At 36.1% G+C, this 19,423-nt stretch overlaps 1 protein-coding gene across 41 annotated transcripts in view; it reads left to right on the top strand.

The window, feature by feature from the left end:
* The window catches only part of EFCAB5 (EF-hand calcium binding domain 5), a 198,426-nt gene that overhangs the window by 84,998 nt on the left and 94,005 nt on the right, over window positions 1-19,423 (top strand). For all 41 annotated transcript variants that reach the window (XM_045044905.1, XM_045044891.1, XM_045044887.1 and 38 more), the window contains 3 exons: window positions 1,750-1,906; window positions 5,305-5,353; window positions 10,489-10,559. In XM_045044905.1, coding sequence (XP_044900840.1) covers window positions 1,760-1,906; window positions 5,305-5,353; window positions 10,489-10,559 — 267 coding nt within the window. In that variant the 5' untranslated portion in view covers window positions 1,750-1,759. The remainder of the gene's footprint in view (window positions 1-1,749; window positions 1,907-5,304; window positions 5,354-10,488; window positions 10,560-19,423) is intronic.

The following is a 19,423-nucleotide window of genomic DNA, read 5'->3' as shown; positions in this document are numbered from 1 at the left end:
TTTTTTTTTTTTTTGCCTTTTTGTTCTTGTTTTTAGGCACATATGATTATTACAAGATATGTCTTAATTTGGGGTAATTATTTAATTTTGTAATCTCAGAATTAATTTTCAGTATTTAATAAGGAAGCTATGATAACTGTTTTTAATCATTTTATAAAATTCTAGATAAGCCTAATTATTCATCTATTCAAACATTTGATTATCCAGTAACTTAGACTTTGCTTCAGTCATTATACCTTTCATAATAAGATATGGGTGAATAAACAAAAATAAGAATTAAGTAAGTATAATAATTAAGTAGACACATGTCATATGTGGATTTTTATAGGAATACTCATCACAGAAATAATATGGACATGCTCCAGGGATGCCAAGAAGTCCAGTTTAGCTTTGTGAAACTAAGACCACCATAGCTTAAAAAGAAACAAGCAAAAACTTAATTTATTAACTTGCCAGGCAAAGGAAGATACAGCAGTGAAGACTTCACTAACTACTTCACAGAAGGGGAAAATATAGGAGTTTCAAAAAGTTTATAATGGTTACAATTATAACAACTGAAAACTATCACACTCTATGGGACAGAGGGAATCCATAGGTTTGTACATGATTGATTAAAACAAGTCCCATTGTTCAGCAGTCCAGAGTCTTCAGTTAGGCCCAGCAATGTTCTGGTACACTGCGGTCACTCAAAGTTTATAGCCAGTTCTCAATATAAGCTGATTAGAATTGGTTTTGATGAAATAAAACATTCAATTTTAATATAGGCAAATGATGCTGTAAGAGGAAGATGTTCCTTGCACTGCTTGAGTCAATGGATAGAATTTGAGTGGTCACAAAAATTTTGAAGGCCTTATATGAGCATAAAGCAATGACTTAGGTTTCGATTAATTCTTTTGGATTATTAGAGGTATCCAATTTACCAGTCCTAATTGTAAATTCTTTTGCGTTTCCAAATCTATCAGATCAGATTGGAAGACCTTAGTCTTTCTTTTTTAAAACAAGAAGACCTGGCTCAAGCAAATTGTATTTGAAACCAGCAGATATTTTGATTACTTTGAGACATTTTGGTGTTTCAATCCAAACCAGTTTGGGGTTTTAGAGTCCTAATAGGGATGACAAATATGGGAACAATCAAAATCACAATTCTTCTCCCATTCCCAACATGGATAATGTAACTCTCTCTGAATATAAGGATAACTGTGATGCTCAGGGACTGTCAAAGTATTTGACTCTAGATGTTTAAAGGAAATTGGCAATATATATTCCTAGACAGAAATCAAAAGTTTGGTCCAAGACATTAGAACTACCTAAGATGCTTATTATAAATGCAGCTTCTATACTTCCACCATAGACCGGAAATCAGAATCTTTCCAGATGATTTCTGTATCCAGAGAAGAGAGAGCCCCACCACTGTAAGGCTTTAGTGCATTCACCTTTGCTTTTAGGTATATGTGGCAGCCTCTAGGGCTATTTTAGTATTTTTTAAGTATGATATTTTCTTGGGCAAAATAAGGCCCACCTCTATAAAAACTCAAATAATACTAGAAGACAGCCTGTGATCAGTGCCAAATTCAGTAAGTGCTGGGGGGAGAGGGGGTCACCTCAGGCCTAAATCAAGAAGATTTCATGGAGTAAAGACAGGAACAAATTTTAAATGAGGCTCTGAATTCTTGTTTTCTGCCATTTGAACAATCTGAATCAAACCCAACAGTCTTAACTCAACCTGTCTTTTATTTTGACCTCCTTCAGAGTATCCAAGATGAAGGAGAGTATTAAACAGAAACGAGAAGAAAGAGAATACATAAATGAAGTCAAAATCAAGGTGGCCAATATACGGAAACAGGCTCTGCAGGAGCAGTTCAGTGAATGGATTCTAGACCCCAAAGGAATGATTCCTGTGGTAGTGGTAAGAAAGGAGGATATCTGTGAAGGGGAGGTAGAGTGGGTGATAAGAGGATGATTGTTGGAATATTGAGTGGAGTGCCAGAAACCTACCTCTAAATTTTCAGTGTTACTGAGGTAAGCTGATTCTTGACCTGTTTGGTCCATGAGAGCCAATTTCTTCAATTTTCTCTTGAGCATTTTAAAAAAATTCTAGCTAGCTATTTCTAAATTCTAGCTATTTCTAAAATATTGACTCTGGCTGAGGTTCCCAAACTCTTCATTAAGGACAGACATTTTCCAAAGAAGACATCCAGATGGCTAACAGACGGATGAAAAAATGCTCAACATCACTCATCATCAGGGAAATACAAATCAAAACCACAATGAGATACCACCTCACACCTGTCAGAATGGCTAAAATTAACAACTCAGGAAACAAAAAATGCTGGCTAGGATGAGGAGAAAGGAAACATTTTTGCACTGTTGGTGGGAATGCAAATTGTGTAGCCACTCTGGAAAACAGCATGGAGATTCCTCAAAAAATTAAAAATAGAACTAACCTATGACTCAGCAATTGCACTACTCAGTATTTATCCAAAGGATACAGGTGTGTTGTTTCAAAGGGACACATGCACTCCAATGTTTATAGCAGCACTATCAACAATAGCCAAAGTATATAAAAAGCCCAATGTCCATCGAAATATTATTCAGCAATCAAAAAGAATGAAATTTTGCCATTTGCAACAATGTGGATGGAACTAGAGTGTATTATGCTAAGCAAAATTAGTCAGCCAGAGAAAGACAAATATCATATGACTTCACTCAAATGTGGAATTTAAGATACGAAACAGATGAACATAAGGGAAGGGAAGCAAAAATAATTTAAAAACAGGGAGGGGAGCAAAACATAAGAGACTCTTAAATATATAGAACAAACTGAGGATTGCTGGAGGAGTTGTGGCAGGGGGGATGGTCTAAATGGGCAAGGGGCATTAAGGAAGACATTTGTTGGGATGAGCACTGGGTATTATATGTAGGGGATGAATCACTGGATTCATATTCTTGCACCATATGCTAACTAACTTGGATGTAAATTTAAAAAAGAAAGATATAAGCAGAGAGGGAGACTCTCTATATAAAAACAGGGAGGGGGACAAACTATAAGAGACTCTTAAATACAAAGAACAAACTGAGGGGTTCTAGAGGGGTGTTGTGTAGAGGGATGGGCTAAGTGGGTAATGGGCATTAAGGAGGGCACTTGTTGGGTTCAGCACTGGGTGTTAAATGTAAGTGATGAATCACTAAATTCTACTCCTGAAACCATTACTACACTATATATTAACTAGCTTGGATTTAAATCTAAAAAAAAAAAAGGACAGACATAGTTTTCATTTTTCTCTTTGTTTATTGTATGTGTGTGACTAATTACTTCTGTAGACTAAGAGCCTGTGTCTTTTACCTTTAGAAAACAACTGTACTCTAACAGTTAAACATATTCTTTTAGGTGTACATAAGTGTGAGAACATTTCTTGGCTAGATACATGGCCAAGCATATTTTTAATTCAAAGTGAATTATTAAAAATAGACCAAGGAAGGTAGGCCACAGACTGGAAGAAAATATTTCAAAAGAGACATCTGATAACAGACTATTATCCAAAATATACAAAGAACTCTTCTACAATAAGAAAACAAACAACTGACTTAAAAATGGGCAAAAGACCTAAACAGACATTTCACCAAAGACATGTAGATGGCAAATAAGCATATGAAAATATGCTCCACACATGACATCAAGGAAATGCAAAATAAAACAATGAGATACCACTACACACCTATCAGGATAGTTAAAATCTGGAACCTTGACAACATAAAATGCTGCCAAAAGTGTGCAGTAGTTGGTGGGAATTGTTGGTGATAATGCAAAATGGTACAGCCACTTTGGCAGTTTCTTGTAAAACCAGACACAGTCTTATCATATGATCCAGCCATAATGCTTATTGTATTTACCCAAAAGGAGCTGAAAACTTATGTTCCCAGAAAAATCCTGCATGTGGATGTTTACAGCAGCTTTTTTCATAATTGCCAAAACTTAGAAACAGCCGAGATTTCCCTCCGTGGTTAAATGGATAAATAAACTGTGGTACACCTAAACAATGTAATATTACTCAGCACTAAAAAGAAATGAGCTATCAAACCACGAAAAGACATGGAAGAACTTTAAATGTGTATTACTAAGTGAAAGGGGCCAATCTGGAAGAATATCTACTGTATGACTCCAATTTTATGATATTCAGGAAAAGGTAAAACTATGGAGAGAGTAAAAAGATCACTGGTTTCCAGGAGTGAAGGCAGACGGAGGGATGGATAAGCAGAGCACAGAAGATTTTTAGTGTGATGAAACAATTCTGTATAATACCAAAATGATGGATACACATCATGATACATTTGCCAAAACTCATAAAATGTACATCAAACAGTGATTCTTAATGTAAACTATGGACTTTGGGTGGTGATGTTTCATGTAGGTTCATCAGTTGTAACAAATGTGCCACTGCGGTGCAGAATGTTGATAGCAGGGGAAGCTGTGTATGTGGTGGCAGGAGGCAGGGAGTATAAGGAAACTCTGCACTTTCTGCTCAATTTTTCTGTGAATGTAAAGTTGACCTAAAAAATCAAGTCTACTTTTTTTTTTTTTTTAAGTAAGCTCTACTCCCAATGTGGGACTTGAACTCAGGACTTGGAGATCAAGAATTGCATGTTATACTGACTGAGCCAGCCAGGGGCCCCTCAAGTCTATTTTTAAAAAATGGACCAACGCCACCTGGATGGCCCAGTCGGTTAAGCGTCCAGCTTTGGCTCAGGTCATGATCTCACGGTTTTGTGAATTCGAACCCCACGTGGGTCTCTGTGCTCTCAGTTCAGACCCTGGAGCCTGCTTTGGATTCTTTATCTCCCTCTCTCTCTGCCCTTCCCCCCATCATGCTGCCTCTCTCCCTCTCTCTCTTTCAAAAATAAACATTAAAAAATTTTTAATGGACCAAGAAGAACTCTGAAATTTTGTTTTTTAGTAATTGAAGAATGAATTATAGAGGATTCTTTGGATTGCTAAACTGGTTGCCAAAGGTGCCTAGTGTCTGAGGGTTGCTAGAAATGTCCTTGGAGGGGACAAAATAGGATCACTCTGGGCATTCTAGTTCTCAACAAAATGTTCTCAATGGGAGTCATTGAGGATATATATGAAAAAGCATTTGATATACCTTGAAGTAGTATATAAACTAAATGCTAATTATTACTGTTTCTGTCCCTGAGTTAGAAAGGTTACCCAAGACTTAAATTGAAAATTCCTACATGGATTTTAGTCTAAAATACTAAATGTATGATAACTGAAGTAATATATGGTCTACTTTCTTTAATTTGCAGATTCAGAATGTCCTTCATGAATTTTTTCAAAATCCAGATTTCCAGCTTGGTAAGCCTGCCTATTCCTGTGGTATTTCTACTTGTCCCTCTTTTGCAGGGGAGCAGTGAGGGGAGGGATGCTGGATTACGATGAAAAGTCAATATTGAGATATATGTTATTCAAAGCTCTTATAAATGTACTTAAGTTCTTTTGCTCTTTCCAGATGGAGAATGTAGAAAAACAGAAAAGCAATCAGCAATTTTCAATTCTTTTGAAATGCTGTTTTATTATAAATATTCTGTATTATCTCTTTATCATCCTATCAAGTTCCTAGAAAATATTACTTACATACACAGTATTTTAAAAGAGAGTTATAATGTCTGAACTATAATATAAAATAGAAATACAAGGAAAGACATAAGAAAATTATATGCATTGCATTAAAAGAATTATTCACCATGAACAAGTGGGATTTATTCCTGGGCTGTAGGGCTGGTTCAATATTCACAAATCAATCAACATGATACACCACATTAGTAAAAGAAAGGATAAGAACCATATGATACTTTCAATAGATGCAGAAAAAGCATTTGACAAAGCACAGCATCCTTTCTGGATAAAAACCCTCAAGAATGTAGGGATAGAAGGAACATACCTCAACATCATAAAAGCCAGATATTCAAGGCCCACAGCTAATACCATCCTCAATGGGGAAAAACTGAGAGCTTTCCCCCTAAGATCAGGAACACAACAGGCATGTCTACTCTCACCACTGTTGTTCAACATAGTACTAGAGGTCCTAGCCTCAATAATCAGACAACAAAAAGAACCAAAAGGCATCCAAATAGGCAAGGAAGAAGTCAAACTTTCACTATTTGCAGATGACATGATATTCTACATGGAAAACCTGAAAGATTACACTGGTAATCTAGAACTGATACATGAATTCAGCAAAGTTGCAGGATATAAAATCAATGTACAGAAATTGGTTGTGTTTCTATACACCAATAATGAAGCAGCGGAAAGAGAAATCAAGGAATTGATCCCAGTTACAATTGCACCAAAAAATGTAAGATTCCTAGGAATAAACCTAACAAAATAGGTAAAAGATCTGTGTGCTGAAGACTATAGAAAGCTTGGAAAGAAAGTGAAGAAGACAGAAAGAAATGGAAAAACAATCCATGCACATGGATTGGAAGAATAAATATTGTTACAATGTTGATACTACCCAAAGCAATCTACATGTTCAATGAAATCCCCATCAAAATAACACTGGCATTCTTCACAGAGCTAGAACAAACAATCCTAAAATATGTATGGAACCAGAAAAGACCCAGAATAGCCAAAGAAATCCTGAAAAAGAAAACCAAAGCAGGAAGCATCACAATTCCAGACTTTAAGCTGTATTACAAAGCAGTAATCATCAAGACAATACGGTACTGGCACAAAAACAGATACTCAGATCAATGGAACAGAATAGAGAACACAGAAATGGACCCACAAACATATGGCCAACTGATCTTTGACAAAGCAGGAAAGAATATCCAATGGAATAAAGACAGGCTCTTCAGCAAGTGGTGCGGGGAAAACTGGACAGGGACATGAAGAAGAATGAACCTGGACCACTTTCTTACACCATACACAAAAATAAACTCAAAATGGATGAAAGACCTAAATGTAAGACAGGAAGCCATCAAAATCCTCAAGGAGAAAGCTGGCAAAAACCTCTTTGATCTTGGCCGCAGCAACTTCTTACTCAACACGTCTCCAGAGGCGAGGGAAACAAAAGCAAAAATGAACTACTGGGACCTCATCAAAATAAGGAGCTTCTGCACAGCAAAGGAAACAATCAGCAAAACTAAAAGGCAATCGACAGAATGGGAGAAGATATTTGCAAACGACATATCAGATAAAGGGTTAGTATCCAGAATCTATAAAGAACTTCTCAAACTCAACACCCAAAACACAAATAATCCAGTGAAGAAATGGGCAAAAGACATGAATAGACACTTATCCAAAGAAGACATCCAGATGGCCAACTGACACATGAAAACATGCTCCACATCACTCATCATCAGGGAAATCCAAATCAAAACCACAATGAGATACCCCCTTCACCTGTCAGAATGGCTAACATTAACAACTCAGGCAACAACAGATGTTGGCGAGGATGTGGAGAAAGAGGATCTCTTTTGCATTGTTGGTGGCAATGCAAGCTGGTGCAGCCACTCTGGAAAACAGTATGGAGGTGCCTCAAAAAACTAAAAATAGAACTACCCTACGACCCAGCAATTGGACTACTAGACATTTATCCACGGGATACAGGTGTGCTGTTTCGAAGGGACACATGCACGCCCGTGTTTATAGCAGCACTATCAACAACAGCCACAGTATGGAAAGAACCCAAATGTCCATGGATGGATGAATGGATAAAGAAGATGTGGTGTATGTATGCAATGGAGTATTACTCGACAATCAAAAAGAATCAAAAGAAATCTTGCCATTTGCAACTACGTGGATGGAACTGGAGGGTATTATGCTAAGTGAAATTAGTCAGTCAGAGAAAGACAAAAATCATGTGGCTTCACTCATATGAGGACTTTAAGAGACAAAACAGATAAACATAAGGGAAGGGACACAAATAATATAAAAATAGGGAGGGGGACAAAACAGAAGAGACTCATAAATATGGAGAACAAACTGAGGGTTACTGGAGGGGATTGTGGGAGGGGGGATGGGCTAAATAGGTAAGGGACACTAAAGAATCTACTCCTGAAATCATTGCTGCACTATATGCTAACTAATTTGGATGTAAATTAAAAAAAATAAGAAATAAAATAAAAAAAATAGTTTCTAGACTCAAATTTATTCTAAGGAAGTTTTTTACCTACTTGAATATTTGGCTGAATGGAAAAAGTCTTCATTGTGCAGGAATTGCAGGATTTCTGACCTGACTCTAATTCGTCATCATTGTGGCAACAAAAACGTAAACTGCGGATTTCCGCCATGGTCACAAGAGGCAGAAAGAGACAGTATTATAACTACAGAAAAACATAGATTTTGATGCTTTTGTTTTCAGAATCGTTTCCTCATATGAGATTAAGCAAAACATTCTGATTTGTAGGCACGCCTGGCTGGCTCAGTCAGAAGAGCATGTGACTCTTAATCTTGGGGTTTTGAGTTTGAGTCCTATGTTGGGTGTAGAGATTACTAAAAAAAAAAAAAAAAAATTAAAAATAATTCTGACTTGTAGAATAAAGCACTAGAGTTTGGGTCCTGAGATTTACATTATTTATATCAAGTTGCTTTTTTTTCAATTGATTTTTGACTGCTATTACATTGATAACAATAGATTTTCTGAAATCTATTCTCATATTTCATTTAAAAAATAAAATATGCTTCCCATCTTCCTGATAACTGGTCCCCAAACATAATTGGGGCCTTGCTGACAACTCTTTCTCCTACCTTTTCACAGCGTATCCAAAATATAGAATTTTCCATGGTTAGAACAACCTCAACTTCTTCAGAAAAATCTGTGAATAACTTCTTTTATTTTTATTTATTTAGTTTTTGATAAGTATACAGAAGGAATGAGTGAAGAGAGCTCTATTTGAAATTGTGATAAAATTAGATAAATTCCAGACCATTCTAATTGACAGTGATTGTTTTCTCTTCTTACCTCCTATACTATCTAGTATTTTCTGTACCATTCATTCATTCATTCATTCAGTAGTTATTAAGCTCTCAACTAGTTCCAGATACTGCGATTAGGTAGAGGAGGCAGACAGGACTAAGGCATGTTTCCTCTCAAGTTTCTCAAAGTCTAGCCAGGAGACAGACACATACACTTAATAACAGCTATTATCATTAGAAACCAGTCTGGACTGCATAATCATCCAGAGCTTGGGAGGAAGTTTAGGATGAGGCTAACAGCATCTAATGCATAAGCTTATACTAACATTTATACAATCTTCTTATGACAATAACTGATATAATAAATCGTTACAAAAATCAAGAGTATTAAAGAATCTTTTATGTACCAGACTATGATAGGCAGGAGAAGTTGCTGCTAGAAGTAGGAGAGGAAGCCAGTTCTTTCATCATGAACTTCTAAACAGTTTGTGTGTTTGTGTTTTGGTAAGGTCAATAAAGGTTTCATAATTTTATATCAAAAGGAGGTTTAAAAAAATCTTTATTTGAACTAACTGCCACATTTACCATTATTGATCATTCTGTTATTCATGAAACTCTTTTTTTCTTGGCTTTTGTGATACCATTCTATCTTGATTTTTCATCTATCATTGATCACCTCTTAGCATTTTTGTTTCTCAGTTCTTCTTTTATTTGTACCTCAAATGTGGCTTTCCGAGTTTCCTTTTTGGCTGTATTATCACTTTACATACTATACACCCTCCTTGGATTTTCTTATTTAAACCCATGACTTTAGCTAATGTATATCTACATTCCCATCCCAAACCTTCTCCCTGAGTTCCAGATCCTGTTTGAAAAGATCTACAAGATGAGTTAAGTGAAAAAAGCAAGTTGCAGATCAATGTAACCATATTTATGTGTAGGAAAACAAAAGGTGTCTAATATATTTAAAAATGCTTAGAGAAGTTGCTTGAAAGGTGGCAACAACTGTTGAAAAACAGTGGTTCCTTCTGGGGCAGAGGGGAATGAGAATGCTGGCAGTGGGGAGAGGGAAAAGGTAGATATTCATGTTTTACTGCTTATGTTTTTGTATTATTTGAATCTTTTACTAAAAGAACATATTCATATATTTTTTATTTAATTTAAGAAACATTAAAGACATAATATTTGAAAAGAAAGTTTGTAGAAGTGTGTTTTAGGACCTGCTTCCTTAAATGCTAGCATAAGCCAACACAGTTGTTTTTGTAATCTTTATGCTATTGACATGCATATTTGTTTTTACTTTATCTCAGGCTGGTCATTAAAAATGTAGGCACGTTTATTTCAGTGTTTGAGTTGCTCAGTTAAATAAAAGCCAGGAAAAATAATCATTTTGTAGGAATTGGAGTGTTACTCAACTATATATCATTTACTTGTAAAAACTGATGGACATTAATTAAGAAATAATTTTATGTTCTTTTTTTATGTTCTTTTAAAGAGCTATAAAATGAATATGAAATCTGACTGTATTACAACCAAACTAACTAGCAAATAACATTTTTTTCCATAATTAGAAGCATGTTGCAAACAATTGGATATTGCTGACTCAATGGGACCAAGACTGAACAAAATGGAATTTACAGAAGTAAGGAGTTATATTATTTGTTATTTGAATCAAATTTTTTTGCCAGTTTCACTTCTGGGGGATGTCACACAAACATTAACTTATAATTAAATTAAATTAAAGCATACTAACTTACTTTGATTCTAAGATGCAATATTATTTTAACTCCTCTGAAGTTAGGGTACATTTTATGATCAAAGGCATTTTACAATTTCTTTCAGTTAGTGGTACTCATGATGTGAAAGTGAAAAACTTCCATTCACACCTTCAGTTAGGATCAAGAAAAACCAGCTTCTTTTTTTTTTCAGTGAAATCTAGTTATACAAATAATAATGAAATCTAATAATGGAAAAACATCTCTTATAGGCCAGGCATTGTCCTAAGCTATCCATGTATTAACACAGGCAACCCTCTCCGCAATCTTTATTCCTGCTTTTATAGAGGAAGACACTTAAGGTGCAAAATGGTTAAGTAATTTGCACAAGGTCTCAAAATTAGTGAAGCTGGGGAAATTTGTACTTAGGCAGTTTAGTTTCAAAGTTTACATAATATTTCATCTGTGAAAGTATGGGATTACTTTTGTATTGATATTGTATTGGGATAAGCAAAAGAAACAATGTAATAGTATCAGAGTCATGTCTTTTACAGGCTGCTTTTTTATTTGTTCATGTCTTTCCTCTAATTTTCCTTGTTTTTCTATGAGTCCCAGAGTCAAAGTAACTTTTTCCTTCTCCTGCCTCACCCTTGCTCCATTGTAGATGATGACTATGTACTATATACAATTTCAAGGTTCTATGTGAAGAATTCTTGAATCCTTCTTGAAATCAGGAGATAAGTTGGGAATGTCAGGAAAACTAATATTAATAGTTCAAACCCCCCATTAAAACAAAATTGTATACGTATACACACACACACACACACACACACACACACACACACACACACACAAAGGTATTATGTAGAATGCTAATGATTTTGTACCAAGTATTATTGGGTATACATCACCCATACCCATTTCCTCATTTTAAATGTGTAGATATGTATACACACACACACACATATACATGTGTTTTATATGTGGATATATATGTATTTGTATATGATTTGTGTGTATGAATGCATGTATGTGTGTATATGTATATATTTGTTGAATTAATTAAATGAAGGGAGAAAAACAGTAAGACTGACATCAGACTTCACAACATTCAATTCCAGAAAACAAGCAATGTCTATATTGTTCTGAGGTAAAAAGAAAAGAAAATGTGACCTAATTACACTATAATCCATCCATGGTATAGTTTAGAGGCAATATGCAGACATTTTCAACACAAAAGAACTCAGAAAATACCCATGTGACCTTCCTGAAAAAAGAAAACTGCTTTATAATAAATTCAGCCAATTAATTGATGAATCAAAATAAATGTTTCAGGAATAGCGAAGCCATTGTAAAAGAACAGGAAGTGCTTTTTATTGTGGTGTAGTCCCAATAGCTTAATTTTGCTTGAGGAGACATATCTAGAAAAATGTTTTGACAGCCAATGTCAGAGACATCACTGCATGTTTTCTTCTATGCGTTTTATGGTTCAGGTCTCACATTTATTATTTTTTTTTCAATATATGAAGTTTATTGTCAAATTGGTTTCCATACAACACCCAGTGCTCATCCCAAAAGGTGCCCTCCTCAATACCCATCACCCACCCTTCCCTCCCTCCCACCCTCCATCAACCCTCAGTTTGTTCTCAGTTTTAAAGAGTCTCTTATGCTTTGGCCCTCTTCCACTCTACAGGTCTCACATTTAGGTCTTTAATCCGTTTAGAGTTTATGTCTGTGTATAGTGTAAGAATGTGTAGCTGTCTAGTTTTCCATTTGTTGAAGTACCATTCTAGTACCATTTGTTGAAGAGACTGTCTTTTCCCCATTGTATATTCTTGCCTCATTTGTTGAAGATTAATTGACCATACAGTTGTGGGTTTATTTCTGGACTCTTTATTCTGTTCCATTGATCTAGATCTCTCTTTTTGTGCCAGTACCATATTGTTTTGATTACTACAGCTTTTAGTATATCTTGAAACCTGGAATTTTGATATCTACAGCTTAGTTCTTTCTCAAAATTGTTTTAGCTATTTGGGGTCTTTTGTGGTTCCATACAAATTTTTGGACTATTTGTTCTAGCTTTTACATAACAAAGGAAAGCATCAACAAAACAAGTAGGCAACCTATTGAATAAGAGAAGATATTTGCCAATGATATATCCAATAAGGAGTTAATATCCAAAACATATAAAGAACTTATATAACTTAATACCAAAAAACAATCCAATTTAAAAATGGGCAGAACACTGAATAGAATAGGTATTTTTCTATTTCTAATTTTAATGGGTGTTTTGAGCCATTAATATTAGTTTTCCCGACATTTCCAACTTCTCTTCCTGAAATATAAACAGCCCATATTAAGGTACTTTCATATAGAGAAGAGCTGTTACATCAACAGAAACCAAGAAAATATTTCTTGTATAGAAATATTTATTGAAAATATTTAATTATCTGATCAATAAATCATTGAACCATTCTGTATAACATATGACATAGAAGTAGTGTTTGGAACAGTGCCTTTTTTTTTGGTGGAGGGGGTGGACACTTGCTTTTAAAGAGATTTGCTTTGGGGTGCCTGGGTGGTTCAGTCAGTTACGCACCCAGCACCCGACTTGATTTCGGCTCAGGTCGTGATCTCACGGTTGGTGAGTCCGAGCCCCAGGGTGGAGCACTGCATTGAGTGGCGCGCTGACAGTGCAGATCCTGCTTGGGATTCTCTCTTTCCCTCTTTCGCTGCCCCTCCCCCACTTGTGCACTTGCTCATGCTCGCTCTCTCTCAATAAAATAAACTTTAAAAAAAGATAAAGAGATTTGCTTTCAGGCTATTTTGTCAGCACTCATTTAATGACACTGGAAGACAATAAAATTGTAAATGTTGGGTTTAAAGGCAAGATATTACACACACCTGCCATCCAGTGAAGATACTATGCCATGAAATTACCCCTCTGATCATTTGTAATGAGCCGAGTGATTAGCATTCAGGATGGAGCGTATTTGGAGAAAGTGGAATCATTGAGTAATAATTAATATAGAGAAAAAGGCAAATGGAGAGAATGAAAGGTCACAGATACTTCTATATACATATCATTTTCCTAGGTTTCTGTTTTCTGATGGATAAATGAACAGGTGACAATATTTTTGTTGAGTGTAACCTCTCTCACTTTCCATCTGTTTTACTCTAGTAAATGAAGATCAAAAGTAACTGTTTTTAGAAGAATATTTTCTATTCTTTATAATATATTATGTAAGAATATGTCTAGTCTCTTAGTTATTAAGTATATACTGAATATTTATTTACTCTCTGGTAGGAGAGATGTCAAAATAGGGAGTTGTATTTCTTACCCTTAAGGACCAAATAATGCCTTGTTGTGTGGGAGTGTGCCTATGAGTATATATGTCATATGCATGTGTGTGTGCGCACGTGTGTGTGTGTGTGTATGTATGGGCATGCATGCCTACACATGCTGGGTGGCACTGGAGTAGGATCCAGGGAATAGAAGGATCAAAATATAAGCACATTAAGGACACACACCACAAGATAATTACAAAGCAACAAACAGGTTCAAACCATTATGATTACTATATTCATCACTGCCAAAGGATTCATTGTAAAAGAAAAATGAGGCTTCAGTGGGGCAGGTTTCATGTAGGAAACTCATCTGGTGGTCATGAGGTTTGAATTTTTTCCACCTGCCCTACCTGTAGCCCCTTACTTTGAAAGGAACCTTAATAACGGTGCTTTCAACATTAATATATTGACAAGAACAATTTAAAATGTAGAATGTGCTGGTTTATCTGGGATTCTTGTTTTGTTTTGTAAGTTGGACATTTAGACACAAAAGAAATATGTTTTTGGAGAGTGTCAGGCTTGTTTTGAATTCTCAGAACACTCTGGTTTCCAAAAGACAACTCATTCCAGGAGACAAAACTTAGCATTTGTATCATTTTAACACTGGTGTTCAGTTGTCCAAGTCGATATTGAATATAAGTTTAAAAAGGAACAGAAGTCTTAACCCTTAGATTTCACTGTGTCCCCTTTAGCATAGTAACTGCATTACTGTGTTCAGGCCAGAAGTAAGAAGTTCCTGATAGGTGTATCCTTCCTGAAATTTCCAGATTTCAATCCTTCAGAGGACAAACCTTTCATTTCACCTTTCATCTGATTAGTTAATTTGTTTATCAGCAGAGGAAAATCACCATTAATGTGATTATAGAGAATTTAGTTAACTTTTTTAGGTAGGAAGTTTCTTTTTTCATTTCCTGGACTCTTTGAGCTCTACAAATTTCATTTGCTTCGATAAAGAATTTTTTACTAATTTGCTTCCAGAGAAGTCTGAGAGTTGGACATGTTTAAATTTTTCTTGGTACATTTCAAAGCAAAATTTACTGTGAGTTGTTAAAGTGCCCATACTTTTAATTTTATTTTTTAAGTGTTTTAATTTTTATTTTTGAGAGAGAGAGACAGAGCATGAGCGGGGAGGGGCAGAGAGAGAGGGAGACACAAATCTGAAGCAGGCTCCGGGCTGTCAGTTGTTAGCACAGAGTCCAACACAGGGTTGAATTCCAGGAGGTCATGACCTGAGCCGAAATCCAACGCTTAACAGACTGAGCCACCCAGGTGCCCCTAAAGTGCCCATAATTTTTAAATGACAGTCCCACAAGTGGCTGTATGCCCTCCCTCCAAAGAAAAAGGTTTCCGTAGGTTGTTTGGAACTTCGAACCCATTTCCTAAATAGAAGCAATATTTTGTGTAGTGGCTGGAGTCTGTGGTTTGAATGTGCCTGAAATGGAGTTCTTAATAAAAGTGACTATTTCTGTGGGGAAAATGCTACCTGAAGAAGGCATCACCATGCACTACCAGGGAAAGGAAATTTGTTATCTCTAAATCATTAGTGATGGCCACATACAAGACTTTTAGTATGACAAGAGTTCATGGAATGAGGGGTAAGGATGGCCTCAGGTAGAGGAGAATCTTCTAAGATCCCAGAGTGAGGAACTGAGGGAGGCTGACCTCTTATCACTGCAGATCCTCCTTCCCTACCTCTGGGGGCTCCAGAGATTGACATACTTCTGTTTCTACTGATTGTATCAGCTGGCTCTGGCCTGGGTTATATTCCTTCCCTAGTATAATTTCAAAGTTAGTCCCCTGAACTCTTGCCTTCAAAGTAGTACAAAGTATGGCCTTCTCAAACAAGAGTGAAGTCTTCTAAAGCATTATTCTCTAGGGGAGTGTGACCTGCTTATCAGTTCTTCTCATTCTAGGCACCAGACTCCTGACTCAAATTGTCATTTGTGTTCATCATTCTTCCCAGTTATCTATAACAAATACATATTCTTTATCTTGTGATTACATAAATACAACAAATGGATTGAGAATGGATGAATGCATACCATAGAATAAGAACTCTCTGTACAGCTTGTCCTATGTGTGGTTGTCCAATGGGATGGTAATGGAAAGATGCTTCACACACAGTTAAAGGCTGTAAAATTTCTTTTATAGCAAAGGATTCAGGTATTAACAGAGATGGTTTGTTATATAAAGCAGGATACAACACAGTATGCTTCCAAACAGAGGTTCCTCCAGAGTTTCCCACAGGAATTAGACCATTGGCATGGATCAATGTTTAGAGTTTCAAACCATTCTGATTTGCTTGGAAGTGAGGGGTTTCTTAGAACATGGGACTCTCAGTGCTAAAACTAGGGATGTCCCAGGCAAACTGAGGCAGTCAACCACTCTGAGTTTGCTTTGCTTTGATCCTATCTCCTACCTGGTCATTGTGGAAACTCTGGCTGCACCTACCTGCTCACCAGAGGCAAGTGAAAACAATCTAGCATCTTGTTTACTGTGGGACTGGGTAAAGTGAGGGTCAGTTTCCTGGGAGCATCCTTCAGTAGGCCTGGACTTCAAACAGTCTGAGATCTGCACCTGAATTATATAATAGGCTTGAGAAGAATTCTATGCAAAAACTACAAATACTATACAGTGGGATTCAGATATTAACTTCTGATTTTGTGACACTAAGAAACTAGGGAGTTAAAGAGGAGTAAATAAAGGCCACATCTCTGCCTGAATTCTCTTCTCTGGGGCTTAGTCTGTTCTTGCTCCGTAGTGGTCTGCTTTGAGGTAGCCACTTTCTTAGGCTCAGTTGTTTTGTACCAATCACACAGCCTTCAAGCTGATGTGACTCAAAGTTTAAATTTTAAAATAGAGAGGTTTCATCAAATTACTCAAAGACTGTATCTTTCCTTTAACATATTCTACTAAATCCAGGCTGTGCATTTTCCCCAAAATGGTATGTATCTGAGTGACTCTCTATTCTGTTATTTATAATTTTGCATTTTGTAATTTGTGTTGTTTTGTTCTGTTTATTTTGTGTTTCATATGCTTTGAGTTATGGCAGGGAAGGACAGAAGAAGGAAGAATGATGGCTTTTTTTGTGTTTTTTTTTTACCATTTAATTTAATTTATTTTTAAATTTACATCCAAGTTAATTAGCATATAGTGCAACAATGATTTCAGGAGCATATTTCTTAATTCCCGTTACCCATTTAGCCCATCCCCCCTCCCACAATCCCTCCAGTAACCCTCTTTTTGTTCTCCATATTTTAAGTCTCTTATGTTTTGTGTCCCTCCCTGTTTTTATATTATTTTTGCTTCCCTTCCCTTATGTTCATCTGTTTTGTATCATATGAGTGAAGTCATATGATATTTGTCTTTTTCTGACTGAAGGAATGATGGCTTTGGTGGAGGTAGAGGTAGGAGTAGCAATATCTTGTGAAAACTGCATGAGGGAAATGAGGGAGAAATGAGGGAATTTTAAGCCCAGGAAATGGGACGGTCTATGGTAAACTGTCCTCCCAGGTGTGTGTCTTCCTACGTGGTCTTCAACTGTAAAAAATACATAAATCAAGGAATTTGCTGATCAGTAATTTCTTATTGTTTGTATCAGTTTGCTTGGACTACCATAACAAAGTACTGGGTGACTTAAACATCAGAAATTTAATTTCTCATGGTTCTGAAGGCTGGAAGTCCAAGACAAGGTATTGGCAGGGTTAGTTTCTTTTGAGGGTCTCTCTCCTTGGCTTATAGATAGATGGTCATCTCCCCGTGCCTTCGCATGGTCTTTCCTCTGCACATGTCTGTGTCCAAATTTCCTCTTCTTATTAGGACACTGGTCATATTAGCTTTTGGCCCACCCTAATGACCTCATTTTAATTTAATTACCTCTTTATTTTTTTTATTATTTTTTTAACGTTTTTTTTTTTAATTTTTGAGACAGAGAGAGACAGAGCATGAATGGAGGAGGGGCAGAGAGAGAGGGAGACACAGAATCGGAAGCAGGCTCCAGGCTCTGAGCCATCAGCCCAGAGCCTGTCGCGGGGCTCGAACTCATGGACCGTGAGATCGTGACCTGAGCTGAAGTCGGACGCTTAACCGACTGAGCCACCCAGGCGCCCCTTAATTACCTCTTTAAAGATCCTATCTCAAAATACAGTCACAATCTGGGGTACTAAGGGTTAGGCCTTCAATGTATGAACTTTGAGGGGACACAACCTAACCCATAACATTGCCTAAGCTGCCTTTTACCAATAGGGGTAAAATCGTGTGTTTCAGTCTATTACTTTTATTATTTTTATTTTATTTATTTATTATTTTATTTTATTACTTTTGTTATTATTGGATAATTATATATAATATGTATAATATATAATATGTACTATATTATGTATTATTATTATTGGATAATTGAATAAGGCCTTTGCTGAAATTCATTTGTTAAGCAAATGATTCTGATTTTCAAAAATTGGAAAAGTTAAAGTATATTTCTGTTTTGTTGGGCATATTAACTAGCATTAATTGTTTTTAAAAATTCCCTCTCTGAGACTGGAAAGCTAATTATCTGTCCAAATCCTATATGAACACACCACTTCTTCAATGATAGATAGCCAATATAATCTGTGTATTTCAATATTTTATAGTCCTTATCTGCAGGCATTTCTGAAAATGTTATATGCTACCAGGACTTACATATATAGTTTGGAAGTTAATGCCTAAAACAGCTTCCAAATATAGTTTTCTTTCCATCACTCTTATATTACCCACTTCATCAACTCTCCAGTATGTCTACAATTAAATAAATATGAATCCTAATGGCCCAGAGTTGTAGAATTTAACAGTAGCTATCAGTCTGTTAATTGTGACTTTCACTACATTCTCAACATTTTGGTTTTCAAGTCATAAAGAAAAAGTCCAGAATTCATCACACTGGGACCCAGCACATGAAGATAACTTGATTAAGTACAATTCAAGTGTTTACCAGCTCACAGAGCTATTAAACTGAAGGATATTAGTAGTTCATTATATTCTTAAATTAAACTAGGCAATCATTTCAGGATTGGCAGGTATTCATTGTTTTATTCCTTGGGAGGCTATGAAAACACAAAGGCCATGTGTTTTTGCTTTCTCTGTTTTTAGAAGAGATACCGACAAACTTCTGTAATTGTTCTGTTTGGAATTTGTAGTTAGTTGGCAATTGCTAGTCTTTACGTCATATAGCCTACACTTACAGAACACACTCACTCACAAAACCCATACTCTATAAATCCAGAATGTTGAAGTGTCTCTTGGAGAGGCAGTTAAACTAAGCCGTGGTTTAATAGGATTACCGCATCCAGAAAACTCAAATGTCTTTGAGGTCAATTCCCAAAAGGTTAATTTATATATTAAGCAACATTAGGATTCTGGAATAATTAGGACCAGTCACCCGCATGTCATATATTTCAATGGTTCT

The sequence above is a fragment of the Felis catus genome, chromosome E1 (assembly GCF_018350175.1).
Source record: "Felis catus isolate Fca126 chromosome E1, F.catus_Fca126_mat1.0, whole genome shotgun sequence".
Taxonomy (NCBI): domain Eukaryota; kingdom Metazoa; phylum Chordata; class Mammalia; order Carnivora; family Felidae; genus Felis; species Felis catus.
Note: the sequence above shows the minus strand (reverse complement) of the source record. Positions and strands in the feature narration are given on the sequence as shown.